Source organism: Crinia signifera, chromosome 6 (genome assembly GCF_055691185.1).
Source record: "Crinia signifera chromosome 6, ASM5569118v1, whole genome shotgun sequence".
Lineage (NCBI taxonomy): Eukaryota > Metazoa > Chordata > Amphibia > Anura > Myobatrachidae > Crinia > Crinia signifera.
The window spans coordinates 215,614,781-215,634,390 of NC_139222.1; the positions used below are offsets into that span (position 1 = coordinate 215,614,781).

The window sequence follows — 19,610 nt, forward strand, 5'->3', positions numbered from 1 at the left end:
AGGTCATGGGTAAGATTACCACCATGGCCCCAACTGTGCGGAGTTTGTATATTCTCCCCATGCTTGCGTAGGTTTACTTTAGGTACTCTGGTTTTCTCCCACAATCCAAAAATATTCTGGTAGGCTAATTGGCTTACAACAAAATGAACCCTAGAGTGAATGTGTGTTCATGCACATATGGTAGGAAATATAGAAGCTCCACTGGGGCAGGGACTGATGTAAATGTTCAAATATTCTCTGTAAAGCGCTGCAGAATATGTGTGCGCTATATAAGAAACTATTAAAACTGTAAATAAATAATCGTAATAAATATTTGTGGCAAAATATAAACAGATATAATTCAATTAATTCATAAAAAAAAAACTTTTAAAGATTTTTTTTTATAAGAAACAATTGCCAGTTAAGTAGTTAAGAAAATATGGAAATATTTACAGTTGTCTAATAATAGAAAGGAAAAATAAATCATACAGCGCTAAAAACATAGCCCTCTGAATATTCCTATGGTATCAGAACAGCCTATCTGAATGGGAGCCAACCTTCCAGTAATCTAAAATACTGCTCATGTTAGCCTTCTTTATAGCTTGTATTTGTCAATTAGTAGTACATTTGAACTGTGTATATCACTTATTGCATTTTTGTGTGTTTTTTTAATTTTATCATCAAAAAATGTCCTTCTACTCTGTTGCCAAATGTATAGTATGCAACTTTTCTTCCTCACTTACCATGGCTGCATATCATTGCACCTTCTTAATCTGATTGTTTGAATAAACTTGCTAGTGCCCACACTTTGCTTTGCAATCAACATCCTTATTCCACCCAAGCACACTTGAGCATAGCATAAACATGACACACCAGTTAAAATAGTGGCACCCAGAGCTGCAAATTAGGAGTTTGAACAATACCTCCACCATTTTACATGCATTCCATCATATGGAATTTAACACATGAGCTCAGAATTATAGCCACTAAATGACCAGCATGAACAAGTTGGATTGGTGGGACTTTTATCAAATAAAGCTGCTACATATTTTTTTTTTGCCCCTTATTGCACTTTTACACCTACAGTATGTGCAGTTACAGTAGATGGATGGGTAAACAAATAGTTCTGGTTTTATATATATATATATATCTAGGCAAAGATGAGAAGAAAGGTGCGCTTCATAGTGCATTAAAAGGAGTTTTAATCAGGATAAAACACAGTATCCCAGGTACACATCAAAAGAGCCTCGTACCAAATAAATAATCGCTGTGGACTGGGTACCACAAGATATGACAATTAAGCCAAAGGCAAAGCTGCTCACATCACAGGAACGGTGTCTACTCGAACAACCTCCAATGGTCCGCCAGGCTGGTTTGCCGTGCAGGTCAGCGGGGATGCCAATGACTTTATAAATATATGAAAGAAAGTGAAAGGGGAAAAAGATGTATGTACTCTGTCCTGCTACATCTAGCCTAAATACACCGTGTAGCACAAAATGCCTGGTGTGAGTGAACCGTGCAACTCTGCTAGCATCGGGGGTAGTCTTTTTTCCACCAAAACAAAATAGTGTTAGCCCCAACATAGTGCGGCTAGGACGCACAAGGATATTGTGCTTATTAATTTGATATAACCCTTGTATATTGTATGTGACGGAGTATGTGTACTAAGCAGAACATTACTTGTATACAGCTTCAGAGACTCGGTCACACACAGATATACAAGTGTCATGTATTGAATTAAACAGCACAGTCTTGTGCATCCTAGTTGCATTGTGTTGTGAAGATGGATTTTTGGTAAACAAAAATTCTATATAATAGAGAAAGATGCCCACTGCTAGCGTGCTGAGAGGGGCTGTATGGTGTCAATGCTGCAAATATCTGTAGAAGCAAGAGACAATAGCACAATCTTTATAAAGAGAAAACATTGGTCCCATAAATATAGGCATGTTCTAACCACATTTATGATATGGGCCAGTTGGAATATGATCAGTCAATACAGAATCTTTGGTACTTATGTATTATCTGGGCGCCCGATTTTTTCATCTCATGCCACTGCTTAAGGCATGCAATGCGATTTTTCATTGTAAAGACCCAATTTTTAATTGTATAGTCAACCATGGGTGATTTCATACCCCCACTATCCAACTACGCATGGAGTTGATTTTGTATAGTGTGGCGAGCGCAGCGAGCCACCGAGCCCGAAGCGTGGCGAGCAGACGCGGATTACTTTACATGTATTCTGCATCCCCTCGCGGGGCTCGCAGCGCTTCGGGCTCGGTGGCTCGCTGCGCTCACCACACTATATAAAATCAACTCCATGCATAGTTGGATAGTGGGGGTATGAAATCACCCATGGGTGACTATACAATTAAAAATCGGGTCTTTACAATGAAAATTCGCATCGCATGAATTGTATGCCACTATATTGCATGCGATGCGATGAAAAAATCGGGCGCCCAGATATTACATAAGTACCGAATATTTTTCTTGAACAACTCTACAGGTCATATGTACCAATACTGCACCCCTTTTCCCTTAAATTAAAAACATATAAAGAACAGCGTTCTAGGCTAGGGCATAAAATAACTAAGGTTTCTAAAAAAAACCTGCATTTCATGTATTTTTTGCTTACAGATCACTGACCGATTGAATGAGGAAAGGAAGAGCCTTTCTGACGTGATCCGTCAGGAGTTTGCAGACAGACTTGTAGTGACAGAGGAAGAAAATAAGCGTTTAAAAATTGAGTCATCTGAGGCAAATGCACGACATCGCCTGGAACTAGAAAGGGTGGCTCGTGAAAAGGAGGAGGAGCTTGAGGAGGTCCACAAGAGGTGAATATAAGATCCAATCACAATCCTAACTTCTGAAGTGATGGATTCATACTTTAAAAGAGATCCCTGGTGGGATTGTTAGTTCCAAATTATACACAATCCCTCTGTAAATAAACCATACTGATGAAGTTGTATTGTGCTTTTCACAATGAAAGAATGGTTCTGTTTAGTAGAAGAAGTGCATACATCAACTTATCAAAATGAATCATAAGATCATTCTACAGAAAACCTATGAAATGTGATTTTGAACTAAGAAAATTATTGGGATATAGATGTGCTAGAGAAATCTGGGCACTTAAATGGTTTCAGTTCTGATAGAACAAGCTCTTACCCCTTTCTAACCCACCCAACCCCATTCAATGACTAGCCAGGGACAGTAGCGGAAGAAGAAGACAATAGAAGAGACACACATGCACACATCGGTACTTGTGTATTATCACGGCGCCCATCGCATTGCATCGCATACCACTAATTAAGGTAGGCGATGGCATGCCAAGGACCCAATTTCAGCCTTTTTTCCGGGCTGAGTATACAATTTTAAAATCGGGTCACATCTCATGCCATTACAATGGCATGCGATGCGATGCAACGCAATTTGCCATTGAGTCCCATGTTAAATGGCACCTCAAGACACGATTTTTATTTGTATACCCACCCTGATGGGTAATAAATATGTAAAATGCCCCCACATTGTTAACGGCCCCCCACTATCAACGCCAACCCGAAGCGTGGCGAGCGACGGCGGCGGTACGCGTCCTCCGACCTTTTCATATCCCCACTATCCACGTGTAGTGGGGGTATGATAGTGGGGGTATGAAAAGGTTGGAAGACGCGTACCGCCGCCCCTCGTGGGCTCGCTGCTCTCGCCACGCTTCGGGTTGGCGTTCATAGTGGGGTGGCGTTAACAATTTGGGGCATTTCACATACTCCTGACCCATGAGGGTGGGTATACAATTAAAAATCGGGTCTGGGGTGGCATTTAACATGGTAATCAGGCATCTGGGTGCCTGTACAATGAAAAATCGTGTGCAATCGCGACGTGATTTTTCATCGTACAATGCCCTACGATGGCAATCGGGGTCGCCTTCATAATACACAAGTACCCACACATCACCTGGAACAACTAGGGAGGAAAAGAGCAAGAGCTGAGGGATGCATCAGGTAGGGTGTCCAATGTCTCCCATGTAATCAGAGAAAAGGCTTAGGGACAATGCAGACAATGGGGATGTCCCTAAAGGAAGGAATGCTCCCATGCTGTACATAGCACCATTCACCCAAATCTAGCTCCCTTTTATAGGTGAATGTGTCCAAGCTATAGACTTCACAAAGGTATGTGCTGAAGAACAGGGAGATGCCATGCAGAAACATCCCATTGAGCTGTCCAGGAGGTTCCCATCAACCAAGTGTAATGAACCTTATTCTAGTTCACTCTTTCTGACAAAATCCTTCTTAGATGGACAAAACCATGTGCACTGCGGGTGGGGCAGATGTAACTTGTGCAGAGAGAATTAGATTTGGGTGGGGTTTTTCTTCAAAGTGAGATCTATATTGCAGTGTAAAATCATGCAGTCAGTATTTTCCCTGCACAGAAACAAAAAAACTCACCAAATCTAATTCTCTCTGCACATGTTACATCTGCCCCCCTGCAGTGCACATGGTTTTGTCCATCTAAGAAGGGTCTTTTGTCCCTCCTGGAATGGGTCTCGTTTGGAGCTATGCACAATCTAATATAAACCACCACACCTCCTGTCTTAGGCACCCTAAGGCCTTGAACACAGGTATTTCAAATTGCAAACTAATTCGGATATTACAAATGTATCTAAATAAGAAATTGTTTGTATAATGTTCCCAGACAAGGTGAGATAAATGAACCATAAACTCTTAGATATATGAACGCTTTGAGTATTTAAAGTGCACAGCTCCTCCTGGCTGAATCTACAGATCAACTATGGAAATACGCATCTCTCCAGATCAGAGATGTAATGTAGTCTCCTCTTTCCAGGGGGTGAATGATTCCTGGGCACCCTGAGGAAATTGTTCAGAGACTTGAAGTTTAACAAGGGGTGAAATGAATCATCATGATGACTGTGTTTGTTATATTGTTTTTGTTCAGGGTAAAGTCTGCAATCGTGAAGAAAGAAGAGACAATGAACAGTTTGCGGAAGCAGTGTGAGGTAAGTGGAAATCTAGAATAATAAATGTCCTGAGCTACACAGAAATTTGAATCGAAACATATTGCTTTAGATTTCGGTTGTGGTAGGGTTGACGGGGGTTAGATCAACCGTGGTGTGATGGACCATCCTTAGTAGACCCGGTTTAGTTAGATGCATAAAGATAGTTGGCAGCCGCTAGTTAGACACAGGCAGCTGATCGGCGGGACCATGGCCAATTGACACATGGTCGACAGGACTTTTTGAGTTTTTTTTGGTGCCGAATGCCACAGGGCTCCCCAGGCAGAGTGTCCCCCTCGCATGGTTCGCTGCACTCGCCATGCTTCGGGTACAGTGCCTCGCTATGCTCTGCACTCTATTCTATTCTAACTCTGTGTCCACTTGGATAGTAAAGAATGATCCAAGTGGACTGGCGCCAAAAATCCTGAAAAACTCTTTGACCATGTGTCAGTAGACTATGGTCCCGCCGATCAGCCGGCATTGTCTAAGTAGCATTACTTCTGCTCTAGCGGCCGCCAACTATCTTTACACGTCTAACTAAACCTTTAAATTACTGTGATCTGCATTGCGAGTGGCCCCCACTGTAGAATTCTTCAAAAATAGTCTGAAAATGTTCTCTCAACATTTCACTAATATCTACTTTTAAGCTTGTTTTGTTTTATGTGCTGTAAAGGTAAATGCAAAGCTTTGAGTTCTATTGGGAGAAATTATTATTATGTCTAAATTTTGGTGTCGACTTATTGACTGACTGACTAGACATTGGGTGGGATGTTCTAACATCCGCCACCTGTCTCTGCCAGCTACCGCATTCTTACTAATTGCATATACACTAACATAAGCTATTAGTGAGGCAAAGGACAGGTCTTGCGATAAGAGCTGTCCTTTGCGATGCGGCGCAGAGTGACAGCCCCAGCCGCAGGGCATGATGGGAGAGATCCATGCCAGATTCCTCATACAGCGCTGCGGAGAGAAGCTTATAGGCCTCTAAGGGTATACCCTCCGCAGCGCTGTTCTGGCGTAGAACATACGGAAATGCAGTAAAAACCCGAATAATGCATTTTTGTATTCCTGCATTCCTCCATTCCTCCCAGTGTCTGAGCTATACCACACCCGATTGGTCAATCCTAAAAGATTGTACAGCAATAAAAATTAGCACCTTACACATTATAAATATATATATTAGAAACAGCACTTATATGCCATAAGTTGCATTAAAAAAAATAGAATACATTTTTTCATATTCTATTGTTTTGTGTACAGCTAACAAAGGACTTTGTGCCTCATGCCACAGTGATTTTACTTGCTCCAGGGGGCAAGATAAAAATACCTTCCAATACCAGGAGGTTGTGAGTATTTACTAGGTGTGTAGTCAGGCATGCAGCATAATAACACACCAATGGCCCCCGCCATGCCACTTACGAAACTTCTGAAAAATACTTATTGCAGGCACATGAATTACGCAATCAGCCTTATGAGCGGAGGTGCAGACGTCTAATTTGTTTTACAATCTCTTTTTGTCTTGCAGGCGGCAGTCAAGAGAGCAGATCATTTAGAATCTCTCCTGGAACAGCAACGAAAGCAGCTATTGGCAAAGTAGTAATTTTTGTGGATAATCTCCCAGTCCCCTGGCCCAGTCCCCTGGCCCAGTCCCCTGGCCCAGTCCCCTGGCCCAGTTCCCTGGTCCAGTTCCCTGGTGTGCCCGTGTGAGCTTCCCTCTGACACTACTGCTGGATTTTCAGTTTGTGCTGTACCCCAGTTCCAATGCCTGTGCATTCTGTTTGTGCCTCTTGTTTCCGACTAAAAATAAATAATGTGTTTTTTTTACGATTAGACTAGTGTCTTTCATTAAAATCTTGTGGAGGGTGATTTAAAAAAGAAAATTGGGGGAGGGTAGGTAGGTGTTGAGAGGGTTTTAGCCATGCATGCGAGAACTAAGCTACCGAAGCCTAAAGGCTCCAATTGTAGAAAAGCACCATAGAAAAACATCATTATAAGTATGTTGAGAAGAGATTGGTTAAACCACAATGTCCAAGGGGTCCATGCCTTGTGAAATTATATTGTAATATACTCCACTCTCTAAATATACCATAACTTATTACATACAGAAGAAATATAGGGAGGGGGTGGCTTCTCCAAGAAGATGCAAGTGGACAGTCGCAGCACATACTATATGGCGCTTTTTATATGGAAATAGGCTGATAAAGAAAGATGTATTTTGGGTGCTAGGGAATCCTGAAGTTAAAGATTTGTGAAACCAATGATAAAAGGGCTTTCCAGAAAGGTTGAAATTAAGGGCAGCACCACCAGACATGAGAAAAGACCCAAGTTGTGTACGGTTCCTCCAATAGGCACCTGGGTTGATGCACTGGTGGGAAATTAATACTGTTGATACAGTAATTTGTAGGTATTCTCCGTAATGAAGATATTAATTGAGGATTTAGCCATGCCCTTAAACAATGTCATCCCTTTCCTCTGAGTATCTCATTGAGATTGAAAATACAGTATGACCTCAAGTGGCAGAGTGGAATAAAATGTTGATGTGAGGCCCTTAGACGAGTTACTAGAGGCATTCAACCAAGTGGAGAAAATGTCTAATCTGCTGGTACTGGTGGAACTCAGAGGAGTTTAGTACATCAGAGAATAGAGGGAAGACCCTGGCTTTTGGAGAGTGGTTTAGAAACTTGCACTGGACCATACAGAGGATATGTGAGTAGAAAGGCGTGGTGGAGATGCTAGATTTCCTCAGATGGGGACTTTTGGATAATTTTGTTAGGTGTTTCCCTTTTATCCAGTGTTGTCGGTTGAAAATAATAACTCAAGCGACCAGGTTCCAGGATACAATGTGTTAAATATGGAGACTGACACAGGACATTTCAAAACAAAGATTTATTCATCTAAGTTACAATAATAAAAAAACATGCAAATAAGTAAAAAGTTATACTTCGCTTTTATCTCAGATGTTTTAAGATCTGTCCCGGATGGTTATCATCAGATAAGTAGTTTAAAGAATAAAAGTCCAGACGTCCTCTACTGAGTTATTACACTGAGGTGGATTAGAAATCTATGTCTGCTGCAGACAGACCTAGCTTCAGGAACTGCCACTATGTATAGGTCTCTAGGCTTTATATCCATCCTGCAGGAAATATCCTAGTATTGTCTTAAAAGATATAGCTTTCTGGATGTAGCAGTCTGTTCACATGATATAAATTATCCCAAAATGACAAGATTCCCGTTCAGAGTTATGGACACAATAGCCCAAACAGCTTACTAGACAGTTTCGATCAGACATACTGATAGCAGGAACATATATTTATTATTAATTTATTGTAATCAGGTCTACTATGAAAATCAAAGCATGGGGTTCACATTGCTCCTCCTGCCTTCCTCAAACAATTCTTTTGCGGCAAGTTCTTTCTTCAGCACCTTCATCTTCTTCCTTGTCATCATCTACTTCGTCATCATCTTCTTTGTCATTGTTACCTCCACAGTATTAGCAATTCTCTGATGTCCCCAGCAAAGGTGGAGCCGATACTCTTCCCCCTCATCGACAGTGGGACTGTCCCATCGAGTTTATTCCTGAGAAAACTCCTCCCAGGGGTCGTGTTTACCCTCTGTTTCTCCCAGAGACCAAAGCCATGTCAGATTATATCAAGGAGAATCTTGAAAAAGGGTTCATTAGACCTCCCACCTCGTCAGCAGGAGCAGGTTTCTTTTTTGTCAAAAAGAAAGGTGGGTCCTTGAGACCATGCATAGACTATTGTGGCTTAAATTACATTACAATTAAAAATCGATAACCTCGTCCACTCATCACTTAGTTGTTCGACAAAGTTAAGGGTTCCACCATGTTCACTAAATTTGATCTACGAGGTAATTTGATTCGCGTTCGACAAGGAGACGAGTGGAAAACGGCTTTTAACACTCGTGATGGACATTATGAGTACTTTGTAATGCCCTTTGGCCTCTGTAATGCCCCTGCCATATTTCAGCAGTTCGTAAATTACATCTTCCGAGACATGATGTATTCCTCTGTGGTGGTTTACTTGGACGACATCCTCATCTTTTCTTCCAATCTACTTCAGCATAGAAGTACAGTGAGAGAGGTATTATGTCGCCTTCCGAATTTGCAAATTGGAAAAATGTGTTTTTGAAGTCTCCTCCATTCCTTTCCTGGGACATATCCTGTCCAGTACCGGCTTGGAAATGGATCCTGAAAAGGTGAAAGCTGTTGTTGATTGGACGGCTCCCAGCACTCTCAAAGGAATCCAGTGTTTTTTAGGCTTCTCCAACTATTATAGACGATTCATCAGAGACTTTTCTACCATTGCAGCACCATTCACAGCTCTTACCCAAAAAGGAGCAGATCCAGCCCATTGGCCACCTGAGGCACTCCAAGCGTTTCAACTACTCAAGCAATCCTTTATCTCTGCTCCAATTCTATTGCAGCCTGATGTCACCAAACCCTTCCAGCTGGAAGTGGATGCCTCTTCTGAAGGGGTAGCGGCTATTCTTTCTCAGGGGATTCCGCGAGGGGACACGGATGTTGTTTCAAAGCAAGTCACCAATATCGCATGCCATTTGCATGCAATTCCATAAAAAACATTCCGTGTACCCGCGCGGGGCTCGCTGCGCTCGCCACGCTTCGGGCTCGCTGCACTCGCCACGCTATATAACATTAACTCCACGCCCTAGTGGATAGTGGGGTAATGAAATGGATAGTAAATCTTATACTATATCTTATGCGATATCTTATGTCAAATCGCATACTAAATCTTATACGATCTAGTATCCTATCTATCCTATCTAGTGGCACCGTGAAACTACACAAGTACTGTAATTTCTTCTTCGTTCCTATTGGTGGACTACAATCCAAGCAGATGTAACCAATTTAGTCACCTCCTGCATGAGAATTGTTATCAACACAAGACACCTCGTTCTTCTCCTTCAGGGTCACTCCGTCCACTGCCAGTACCCGCAGAACCATGGACTTCATCTCCGAATTACCTCCTTCTAAGGGACATTTAGTCATCTGGGTTGTCGTGGACAGATTTTCCAAAATGGCTCATTTCTTTCCATTAAAATCTCTTCCTTCAGCGCCAGTCTTAGCACAACTTTTCATTAAAACAATCTTTAAATTACATGGACTTCCAAAAGAGATCATCTCGGATCGAGGGGTACAGTTTGTTGCCAAGTTCTGGAGATCCCTATATGCCGCAGTCCAGATTAAACTCAAGTTTTCCACTGCATATCACCCTCAGACCAACGGGCAAACTGAACGGGTAAACCAAGATCTGGAAGCCTTCATCCGTCTTTTTGTATCTTCTTCACAGGACGACTGGCTGGAACTGCTTCCTTGGGCAGAGTACGCCCAGAACAGCTCTTATCATTCTTCTTCAGGTACCACTCCGTTCTTCACTGTGTATGGGAAACATATTCGTTCTCCAGATTTCACTGATCTACCTCCTGTTGAAGTGCCTGCTGTGACATCCTCTCTTCATCGGTTTTATAAGATCTGGTCAAATGTGCATGAATCTCTTCTCAAAGCTTCAGTGCGGTACAAAAGTTCTGCAGATAGAAAGAGATGTGCTACTCCTGGTTTTAAAGTTGGAGATCAAGTCTGGTTATCTACCTGAAATCTGCGACTCCGTCTGCCATCCCTGAAATTAGCTCCACGATTTATTGGTCCTTATCCCATCATCCAGGTCATTAATCCAGTGGCCTATCATCTGAAACTGCCATCCTCTAACTCTTTTCACATCTCCCTCCTGAAACCATTGCGGCTAAATAAATATCAGAAGCATGTTCCCAAACCTCCATTGGTTAAAGCCAAGGCGGATGCTGAATTCGAGGTTAAAAGAATCATAGATTGCCACCATGGAAACTCTCGTCTTCAATTCAAGTAGAGTGGTCCGGTTATGGTCCTGAGGAGAATTCGTGGGTAGGTGAGAGAGATCTACACACCCAAACTTGTTGCTTCTTTCTTCCAGAGAAATCCTCACGAGACTCGTAAGTGTCCTGGGTCCACTCTGAAAGGAGGGGGTACTGTCATGCGCCGCCGCGACTTAGCACGTCGGGTACAATACTCACCCGTCCGTGCCCACCGATGGCTGGCATGTGTCCGCTGGGGTCCTGGTCGGATGGGCATTGATGGTGTTGTGTAGCTGTGAGTGGTGCGCAGGGATTCAAACGGAGGCGCGGCAGTCCGACTGTCAGGAGGCTGGCACCGAGTGCGGTGCCGCCATCTTGGTTGAGGGCGTAAACAGTATTGGCCAGGTCAGGGCTTCTCCTCCCATTCTGACGAGTTGGCCTATGGCAGTCCTTCCCTTGGTATAAAGGGGAGCTGCCTAGGTCCATCTGTGTCAGTACAACTTGTTTCCTTAGCCTGCAAGCAAGGGGAAGTTCCTGGCCAGCCTAGTGCCTATGCACTGTGCTCTCCAGCTGGTTGTCCCTGCTGGTCTCTGATCCCATGGTTGCTGTCTCCGGTGAGCCACACACTTCAGTTGCCTTTCCTTCTGGTTATTCCTCAGCTCATCCTCATACCCTACTGGGTAATCTGCAACCATCCCATCTTCAATCATCCCATCTTCAATCATCCCATCTTCAATCATCCAAGCTTCACTTCTTTCAGTCATCAATCATCCAAGCATCCAATCTTGCAAGTATCCAGTCTTCAGGTATTCTTCATCATTTAACTCAAGTGTCTGTATCATTATTTATACAAAGGACTGCAATCCTGATTATCTTATTTTACAAAGACTGCCATCTTGTTTACTTCTTTCAATGCAAAAGACTGTTATTGTGTTTATTGCCATATACCAGAGACTCTTTGCTATTTTTTTATCATTCATCTATTTAAGAAGTATTGATGCCAGTTATATTATTCTTTGTATGAGTTCATTTATTAAACCTGCTCATTTTATGCCACCTCCTGCTGGTCCCGCCTCGCTTCCAGAGAACCGCACGACACCATCAGAACCCATAACCGTTACACCATCTGGATTGTAAAGCATGAAAAGGTCCAGAAAAAAAGGGGAAAACATGTGTCAACCAATGGCATGTCTACCCTTTGTCAGTGCTGGGCTAGTACATGTCCACCATTTAACAATGTTGACCTAGAGCATATCAACCATATAGTGTCAACCTTTCGACTGTCGACTAAGACACTGTCAACCTGTCATCCGGATACCATACAGTTGCTGTTTGATATTTTATAATAATTACTGTGATTGATGTTTTATAATAGATATGAGCTCCTAATTAGGATTTTATTCACACTCTTGCCTAATTATGTTGGTCTTTTAGTATTCCAGTATTACCTGGGTGGAGCAGCTTGTATATAATTCCTCTCGGGATTAGTCCAATAATCATTGCGCCCATTCTTTTCTATTAATTAATTAACTTTATTACTTCAGGAGGATATTCATCAGTAGAATCCTCCTAATTCAGATTACTTTTTAAAGTGCATAACACAAAAACTATGCTCCATGTGAGCTCGGGAAATAGATAGACTAGGAGACGGAAACTCTTGTAACTATATTACACTCAAGGAACAAAGAGATATCATTTGAAAGATTTATTACCTATACTTTGTCTGCCTTTCGCACTTTAACAAGGGTATGCTGTTAAAATGTATAGATATAACAAGTATACTGTATATTTGCTAAGCATACATTATTTGCAGCTAGGAAGAAGAAAGAAAGTAGCGCTAACCAATGAGGAGTAGGAATGTATAATTAAAAAATTGATTATTTAATAGTGCACATAATGTAACAATAAAATATAATAAAACAACATTGATATTGCCCAGTAGGTGCCATTTTGCATTACATTTATGAATCTGCTCCTACAGTATGTGTACTGCCACTGAAATAATGCAGAATGGAGGATTTATGTCACATTGACAAGATTGTATAAAAACCCCTACCAGACAAGCAGCTCCATACCTTTTGAAAAAGCTGCCCTGCATGACAGCGAAACGCGTAAAAGAGCTGAGTATTCCTTGCCCATAACTGCCACTTCTGCACTCAGCACTTTAATTGGATCCTACCAACCGCTGGAATCTTGGAGGACTATTCGCCCTTTGTTTCAAGTCACCCAACAGGACACTTGGTTTGTTTTAACCACCTAAAGGAGGATATTGCTGCAATGCAATCCACAATTGGATAAAATCCCCAGGTGAACTGCATCTGTAAATATGCCATATTCTAACATTCTGCACTCTGTTGGAAATCTTGTCAATATGACACAATGGTCTTTCCTGCATTCTGCATTATTTGAATGGTGGTACACATAGGAGCGGATCCATAAATCTTCATTAATGCAAGTGGCACCTACTGGGCAATATTAATGTTGTATTATTATATGTTTATTTTGTTACATTATGTGCACAATTAAATTTTTTTTAATTATAAATTCCTTACAGCAGTGGATATCTGCCACACCCCCTTCATTTTTTATGTTTAAAGAGAAATGATTTCAAATATTTAAACTTGAATGGATTGAAACAACTTTCCATTTGGAAACTCAAACAAAACTGTTTCTGGATATGGGAAAGTTACATAGACACATTACCAAAGGAAACTAAACAACAAATACAGAAGTGCTTCCGCACGACATCTTGGACATGCACTCTTGCCTAATTATGCCTAATTTCCCTTCGCTTTATTTTTACATTTATTTTTCATAATTTATTTATTTTTCATTTGACCAAGAATAACATGGTGTAAACATTGAAAGAAGACTATACGAATCTTTGAGATTCATGATACAACAAACAGACACACCATGATTTCAATCATTACTCACTGTGGTGCACTTTTTAGGAAACTTTAATTTTCAAATATTTTAGTGCAGACACTGCCATCAGCGTAAAACATATCAGACCATTCAGCCCAGCATATCTCACTGATGTGTCTGGTGGAGAAGAAGTCGAAGGAATACTATTTGTCTGACTTTTCACAGTAACTCATGATACCACCATAACCATGATTGCAGAGGGATCCGTTGAACTGGGGGAAAAGTAGTAAACGGCTCTATATACTGCAGAGATTATATGTCACAGATAGTGTACTATCATATACCCAAGTGCCACAATGTTCAAAATAGTCATCAGAACATCAATAGTCCGGAAGAGTAGGGTTACAAGTAGTCTGACTCTGCACATGCTACTGATGGAGCTTTCCACCTGAGGGAAAAAATAAAAGTTAGGAATTGTTGGAAATGACCACACATGGCACCCAATGTTACCTTTATTCTCTTAAATATCCTGGAATCATTAAGAGGCACAGTCTACTGCTTTTGACCTGTGATGTATGACCTCCTTACTGAACTTTGTTTAGCTCCCTATGTGCATATAAAGGTATCTTTCAACTTGATCTTAGTTGTTTCTGTACACATAAGGAAAGCATCTCACCTTAAGGCAGGGCCCTATATTCCCATAACAGTTCCTTTTAGCCATGTCTTTGGTAATGAGACACTTAACCCTAACCCTGTGTAAGGAAAGGTCAGTAAGGAGGTCATACATCACAGTACAAAAGCAATATTTAAGACTGTGCCTCTTACTGGTTTATTTTTTTCTCCCCTTCTCCAGTCTGATGTGGATTCATCCATCCCGGAAGTGAGCATCAAAATTGACAAGGGATATACAGATGGCGCCGGCCTTATTATTGCCGCCTGGACGCCATGGCGGAGGTTCTGGCGCATCGATATTTTTATGGCGCTGGCGTCCGCCAAGCGACATGGTTGCTCGCCATGTAATACAATCTGCCACCACTGGGTGGCTAATGCTCCATCAAGATACAGTCGGAGTGATTCCTCCATTCGCCGTATTACTATACTGTATGAGAAGCTCGTGCGCGATTAGACGCTCATGCACGATGAGGTGCTCGTGGGAAATGATAAAGTACAGTACAGTACAGTAAAGTAAATTAAAATGAGACACTAGTGAACGTACAATACAGTACAAGTGAGCAAATGGAGGAGGCGCTGAAGTCAAAGTGCCTCCTGCCTTTCCAGAGTTGGACGGTATCGACTTGCGCTAAAATAAAGTACAGTACTACAGTACATGACAGCACTAATCTATGAAAGGACAAACTCAGACAATCCATGAAAGAACTACAGGTATCAGACGCTGGCGGGCCGTCCTCGGGGTTCTCGCAAGGGGGGCGTCTCAGAGGCTGCAGGGGTACTGGTTTTGCCATCACATCCTGCCACGGATTACATGACAGTACAGTAGTCTAGTGGTTAGCTGCGCGGCAAACCAAGCAGGAGGCCCGAGTTCGATTACGGAGGGGAGGGGGTTGTAAGATAATTTTGATGTTTATTTATTTATTTATTTATTCATTTATTCATTCATTTATTTATTTATTTATTTATTTATTTATTTATAAATGCACAGTAATCAATAAAGCTAGCGTAGACCACTAAATGTGTACTGAAGGATTCACAAGCCGAGTCCTGACAGACCAGACTTCACGGAGGTTCAGGCGCATCTGCGTCCGAATCTAGATAGTACACTCGGGAGATTTAGCCGCTAATGCGACTGAACCTCCGCGAGGACCAAGAGTTACAGTATGAGTTGAAGCGTCCAGTGCGAGGTTTGCCGGGGGTGACTGGTTTAAGAAAGCCCTATTTCACACGCTGCAATACTGTATTGTGTCTCTTGCAAGGAGTAATGAAGTCAAGCGCCTCCTCCCCTCCCCCCAGGGGTGGAGGGGGTCGGCTAATACAGGTCATTACACTTCAACATCTCCTGCAGAGCAAAGAATCCACGAAGGGGCGGGCCGTGCCGTCCTCGGGGTTCTCGCCAGGGGGGCGTCTCAGAGGCTGCAGGGGTACTGGTTTTGCCATCACAACTGCTGCTCCTCCTCCTCCTGCCACGGTTTACATGACCGTGCAGTAGTCTAGTGGTTAGCTGCGCGGCAATCCAAGCAGGAGGCCCGAGTTCGATTACGGAGGGGAGGGGGTTGTAAGATAATTTTGATGTTTATTTATTTATTCATTCATTCATTTATTTATTTATAAATGCACAGTAATCAATAAAGCTAGCGTAGACCACTAAATGTGTACTGAAGGATTCACAAGCCGAGTCCTGACAGACCAGACTTCACGGAGGTTCAGGCGCATCTGCGTCCGAATCTAGATAGTACACTCGGGAGATTTAGCCGCTAATGCGACTGAACCTCCGCGAGGACCAAGAGTTACAGTATGAGTTGAAGCGTCCAGTGCGAGGTTTGCCGGGGGTGACTGGTTTAAGAAAGCCCTATTTCACACGCTGCAATACTGTATTGTCTCTTGCAAGGAGTAATGAAGTCAAGCGCCTCCTCCCCTCCCCCCAGGGGTGGAGGGGGTCGGCTAATACAGGTCATTACACTTCAACATCTCCTGCAGAGCAAAGAATCCACGAAGGGGCGGGCCGTGCCAGACGTGCTTCCAGAGCTGGCGGGCCATCCTCAGGGTTTTTTCTATTGGAATACAGTGTGTACAGTATTTTGTAGAATGATATTTAATAAAACTATACAGTACAGTATGTCCTAGCGATTTAGTATCTCCAAACTCTTTTAAATAAAGTTTTGGGCGCATGATGAAAGTCATGTGTCTAGGACCCCCGCGCCGAAATTTTGCGTCACCTGTGCTTTATTGTACTGTATGCTGTGCACCACTGCATTGTACAGTACAATGGCGGAGCGCAGAGAGGGCCCGTACAGCACCCGGGAGCTGAGGCACCTTGTGCGCTGGAGAGACAGGACTCTCTCCAGCAACAAGGAGAAAATGAAGGCCTACAGAAAGACCCGCAGGGCTATCCTTAGGGACACTGGCCGTCAGCGGTCTATCCGCTCCTTAGAGCGGCGCTGGAGTGACCTGGTCAGGAGGGATCCTGAGAGACTTCAGGCCATCAGGCGCTGTAAGCACAGTACTGTACCGAGGGGGGTACAGGGAGGGGGGGTTGGCGGCTCTAGAGAGCACCGTCGATATGGTCTGTGTGGGCCCTGGGCAGCAGACCATATCAACGGCGCACTTTCACAGTACGGGATGCGGTCATAATGTCGAATGACATAATGTCGAATGTCAAAATGTCGACACCACAATGTCAAATGTGTAAAAATGCCCTAAGCATCGCGAGCGAAGCGAGCGATGCGAGGGTCCGATTCACTATGTCAATAGTGTCCATGTCGACACTGTTGACATTTCGGGCCAAAAAAAACCCAAAAGAGCAATTCGACATAACCCCAGTCAACATTATGGCAGTCGACATTTTTGAAATGTCGACATTAACCCATGTCGACATTTTTACACATTTGACATTGTGGTGTCGACATTTTGACATTCGACATTATGTCATTCGACATTTCAATCCACACCCTACAGTACATGTACTGTACAGTACACCATAAACAATTGGGGCTGTGTGTGAATAGGGATCAACAATGCGGTGTACTGTAGGAAGGAAGAGGAGGATGAGGTGGAGCAGCAGGAGGACCAGGAGCCAGGCAGTGAGTACAGTGGTCCGGTGGAGGGGGTGCTTTGTGGGATGCGGACATAGGCGTGCGCAGCCCGTTTTATTAGGGGGTGCACCATTGGAGGGGGCGTGTCCATCACTATCTACTGGGCGTGTTCATCATCTCCTATTATTACACATAATGAAACACACTAGATATAATGTCACGCACAATAATGCCCATCACACATGCCACACACCGTAATGCCCATTACACATTATGTTAGGGCTTAAAAAAAAATATTATTAAAACAGGGACAATAGGGACTGTGCACGTCGAAGGCGCGCGCCAAAAATTAACACATACTTACATGCATATTACACATCACACAGCCATTACTGTACATAGTATACCACATTCCATAATGCCCATTACACGTTGTACGTGTAATTCCCATTACATGTTACGCCTCACACCATGATGCCCATTACACGTTACGCCTCAGACTGTGATGGCCATTACAGATTATGCCATGGGGGGGGATGTGAAATGTTCTTTGCCAGAAGTCACATGCTCCCTGGGAAGGGGGTGGTTAAATGCTCATTGACAAGGGGAGTTTCATGCTCATTGCTGGGGGTGCGCATTGCACACCAGTGCTCCCGTGAATCCGCACTTACGGGTAGCGCTGTGCACTCTTCTTATAAGATGCCCACCGGAGCCGCAGCCTCCTTCCCTTTTGAGCCGCTGGCCGGATGCTGCACGCCGCACACTGAAGCTACTTTACCTGTCAGCGGCAGGCAGCATCTGGTCAGCCGCTCAAAAGGGAAGGAGGCTGTAGCGGGCACGGGACACTTGTACCCCAAGTGCCCAGGGGCAAATGCCCGCCCGCACACATAGTGTACACACACACACACACACACATACAAACAAACAAAAAAAAACGGTTTAACCTCAATATCCCTGGAATCAAATAATCCATATGGATCCGCCTGGTATCAGATTGAAGGCCCAGCGATTTGGGTTCGACTGAAATCAACCTCGAGCTTCAGTGATGCCGAAGGGGGAATTGGCAGCCATTGAACTGGGTGGGGGTCGGAATTAGCGGGTCCCATGTTATCCTATAGGGAAAACGTTCCAGCTTTGCCTGGCAGTATCTCCGGTTCCCAGGGGGCTAGAGACACGGGGCTGGGCTCGTTGGAAAGCCCCATCCCTCAGCTATGATTAGGAGGTGCCTGTGCACCCCCGGCACCCCCCTTGCGCACGCCTATGGATGCGGAGGTGGGGGTTGGCTGTTGAAGTGGTTGGAAGTGCAGGTGGTTCTGGAGGAACTGAAGATGCCGTTCAGCGAAGGCATTCACTTTGGGGTGCACTGCATTGAGTGTCACGCAGCCTTTGGGCCTTTGCTGGTTGTACAGTACATATGTACACATCCCAGCATGCCACTTTTTGTATACAGTACAGTATGATGGATTGTTAAAACTGTGGCATGGCATGCTGGGTGGGATGTGTACAGTACTTCCACAACAATTGGAGGGCCATGACTTTGACACAACCGTTCTATGGAGTTCTAAAAGTAGAAGGGAATTTACTGTACAGTACAGTACGTTTACAATGTTTTTTTTTTTTTTTTTTAATGCAGCATTACTAGGCCACACCCGGGAAGAAGAGGCGGTTCCCCTCGACACCGAGGAGGAAGAGGAGGATGAGGTGGAGCAGCAGGAGGACCAGGAGCCAGGCAGTGAGTACAGTGGTCCGGTGGAGGGGGTGCTTTGTGGGATGCGGAGGTGGGGGTTGGCTGTTGAAGTGGTTGGAAGTGCAGGTGGTTCTGGAGGAACTGAAGATGCCGTTCAGCGAAGGCATTCACTTTGGGGTGCACTGCATTGAGTGTCACGCAGCCTTTGGGCCTTTGCTGGTTGTACAGTACATATGTACACATCCCAGCATGCCACTTTTTGTATACAGTACAGTATGATGGATTGTTAAAACTGTGGCATGGCATGCTGGGTGGGATGTGTACAGTACTTCCACAACAATTGGAGGGCCATGACTTTGACACAACCGTTCTATGGAGTTCTAAAAGTAGAAGGGAATTTACTGTACAGTACAGTACGTTTACAATGTTTTTTTTTTTTTTTTAATGCAGCATCACTAGGCCACACCCGGGAAGAAGAGGCGGTTCTCCTCGACACCGAGGA

General features: G+C 43.6%; 1 protein-coding gene across 3 annotated transcripts in view; it reads left to right on the forward strand.

Annotated features, from left to right (window-relative positions):
• CEP131 (centrosomal protein 131) overlaps positions 1-6,784 on the forward strand; it is a 139,964-nt gene extending 133,180 nt beyond the window's left edge. For all 3 annotated transcript variants that reach the window (XM_083148808.1, XM_083148811.1, XM_083148809.1), the window contains 3 exons: positions 2,614-2,810; positions 4,924-4,984; positions 6,507-6,784. In XM_083148808.1, coding sequence (XP_083004934.1) covers positions 2,614-2,810; positions 4,924-4,984; positions 6,507-6,578 — 330 coding nt within the window. In that variant the 3' untranslated portion in view covers positions 6,579-6,784. The remainder of the gene's footprint in view (positions 1-2,613; positions 2,811-4,923; positions 4,985-6,506) is intronic.
• The last annotated feature ends 12,826 nt before the right edge of the window (positions 6,785-19,610 follow it).